This window comes from Plectropomus leopardus, unplaced genomic scaffold, assembly GCF_008729295.1.
Source record: "Plectropomus leopardus isolate mb unplaced genomic scaffold, YSFRI_Pleo_2.0 unplaced_scaffold24832, whole genome shotgun sequence".
NCBI lineage: Eukaryota > Metazoa > Chordata > Actinopteri > Perciformes > Serranidae > Plectropomus > Plectropomus leopardus.
Genome location: NW_024626971.1, coordinates 237 through 2,433, shown reverse-complemented (window position 1 = coordinate 2,433; position 2,197 = coordinate 237). Strand labels below are relative to the sequence as shown.

Sequence of the window (2,197 nt, the reverse complement as noted above, 5' to 3'; positions counted from 1 at the left end):
AGATTAAGAACAATTTAAGAAAATTAAATTTGTATGTTTGAAACTTGGGGGATTAATAAGAGATCGATTTTAAAAAGAATGGTAGAAAGTGAAGCATCAGAGGCTGAGATATTCTGACTTTCCCCCAAACAACCCCCAAAATCCCTCCTCAATTTAATACTTCACTCTAGGAAATTCTGAGGGCTTTGTTTTTAATACCTGCAATGGTCCTAGTACGCCATCACAGGATAGTTTTTTACTTACTCAGGGCTAAAAACTGAGGACACAAGAGGGCATAAACTGACTCTAAATGGCCACAAAGTACAAACAGTACGCAACACCTGTCACCTGACTATCAGTCTAATCCCTCCTGTCGTCTCCTCTCCAGAGTGGTGACCCAATTCTTCGTGTTCCTCTACTGTAAATGTCTGTGGCGAGGCCTGAAGTTTGTCGCCAGAAAGTTTACGGGGCGCTGCGAGCTGCAGAGAATCTGCTACAACAACAAGCATGGAGCCCGCAGGACCCTCAAGATAGGTAGGCCCACTCACTATCTGATATTTGTTTATAAATTCATGTTGTTAATTTATGATTAAAAGACACTGTCATCAGCAACCTTACACTTACTCTACCCTTACCATTTTTGTAGTCAATTTTTGCTTCTTTTGTGTCTTTGTTGTCATAATGTTTTTGTTTTTGGTGAGTTTGTCCCTTTTTTAGTTCTGTGATTATTTTGTGTTTCTTTGTATTCATTGTGTTACTTTTTGGCTGTTTTGCCCCTTTTTGTAGTTGTTTTGTGTCTCTTTGTGTTCATTTTGTACTTGTTTGTGGTTGATTTTCCCTTTTTTGTAGCTAATTTGTGTGTCCCTGTAGTCATTTTGCATCTTCTTTTGTTGTTAATTTGTGTGTCTGCATAGTTATTTTATGTATATTTTTGTGGTTTTGCCACTTTTTCTTGTTATATTGTGTCTATTTTTGGTTATTTTGCCCCTTTTTGTAGTTATTGTATGCGTCTTTGCATTCATTTAGTTTCCTTTTTATTGAAAATTAAGTTTGCATGATTCGATGCGAGATACCTTTTCATACCTTGGGCAAATTACAGTTTTCACAATTTGAATTAAATATATAAATGTCTTGAACTACACTCAAACGTGTTTTTAAAACTACTAAATAACTCTGCTCCTAATGTCACTGCACACTGTTGTCTTATACTTTGCATCCATTTCCTTCCAGAATCATCTCTGAGGTACTCCAAGAATGAGGTACGGGTCTCTAAAATCTATATATATGCAGTATGAATATGGTGTGTTGCTCAGTTTTCTAGCTTCAATCTTCCTCCTCTTGTCCTTTTTCATTTCTGTCATTTTCTGTCATCCCCTCTAGCTGCTGCAGTCTGCCCTCAGCGTCCACCCTGACAAAGTGGAGAAAACTATTGAGGACATCATGGCCTTGAAGAAGATTAACCCTGACACCAACCCACAGTGAGACACATTATCACATTTCAGTTTTCACTAATGTTAGCTTGTTGTGGTAAATTTGTGTCAACACTTTGAATTCCAAGACGACCTGTGAAAGTGTGTCTGGGGACAGCGAATAAAGAATAACACACTTGTCCTACTCAGTAATGACTACTGAGCTGCCCTTGAGCAACGTGCTGAACCCCCACCTGCTCAAACTGAGCTGATAAGTTGCTCAGAACAAAATATTGTGAAATTAATAGACCTGAATTCTCTTATAAATGCAGCCCTTCCTCTTCCCTGTGTGTCCCTCAGGCTGGGCATCTCTCTGCAAGCCAGCCTGCTGCAGATCGTGGGCTACAGGAGCCTGGTGGCAGAAGTGGAGAAGCTGCGCAGGGAGCCTTATGACTGTGAAAACCCAGAGCACGAGGACCTGCTGATGAAGGTACATAGATCTCTGTGGCTGCTTAAAGTCGCAACAACAAAAATAACCATCGGGTTTTGTGCTGAACCTCCTGTAGTTAACTTTTGACTTGTCCATGGTCTGTCCTGCCTCTCGCTTCATGCGTGCTGGAATAAACTCCAGCTGCCTGCAAACCCTGACAGGATAATCTCATGTTTTCCAAACTCAAGTACCCCTTTAAGGACACTGTTTTTTTATTTCAACCATTAGATATTACTGAGCTAAATACTTTTCCAGTTTATCTATTCATTTAGCTAATTACCTCAATGGGATTTTTTCAAGTGTTAATCTATTTATTGTA

At 39.5% G+C, this 2,197-nt stretch overlaps 1 protein-coding gene across 1 annotated transcript; it reads left to right on the top strand.

Moving 5' to 3' along the window:
* Positions 1-367: 367 nt before the first annotated feature.
* On the top strand, positions 368-1,878 carry LOC121966501 (ELMO domain-containing protein 1-like; the record flags this gene model as incomplete). The annotated part of the gene is made up of 4 exons (XM_042516585.1): positions 368-513; positions 1,210-1,238; positions 1,360-1,457; positions 1,749-1,878. Coding segments are annotated over 4 exons (403 nt in total), but the record flags the coding sequence as incomplete, so codon positions are not given.
* Positions 1,879-2,197: the final 319 nt, after the last annotated feature.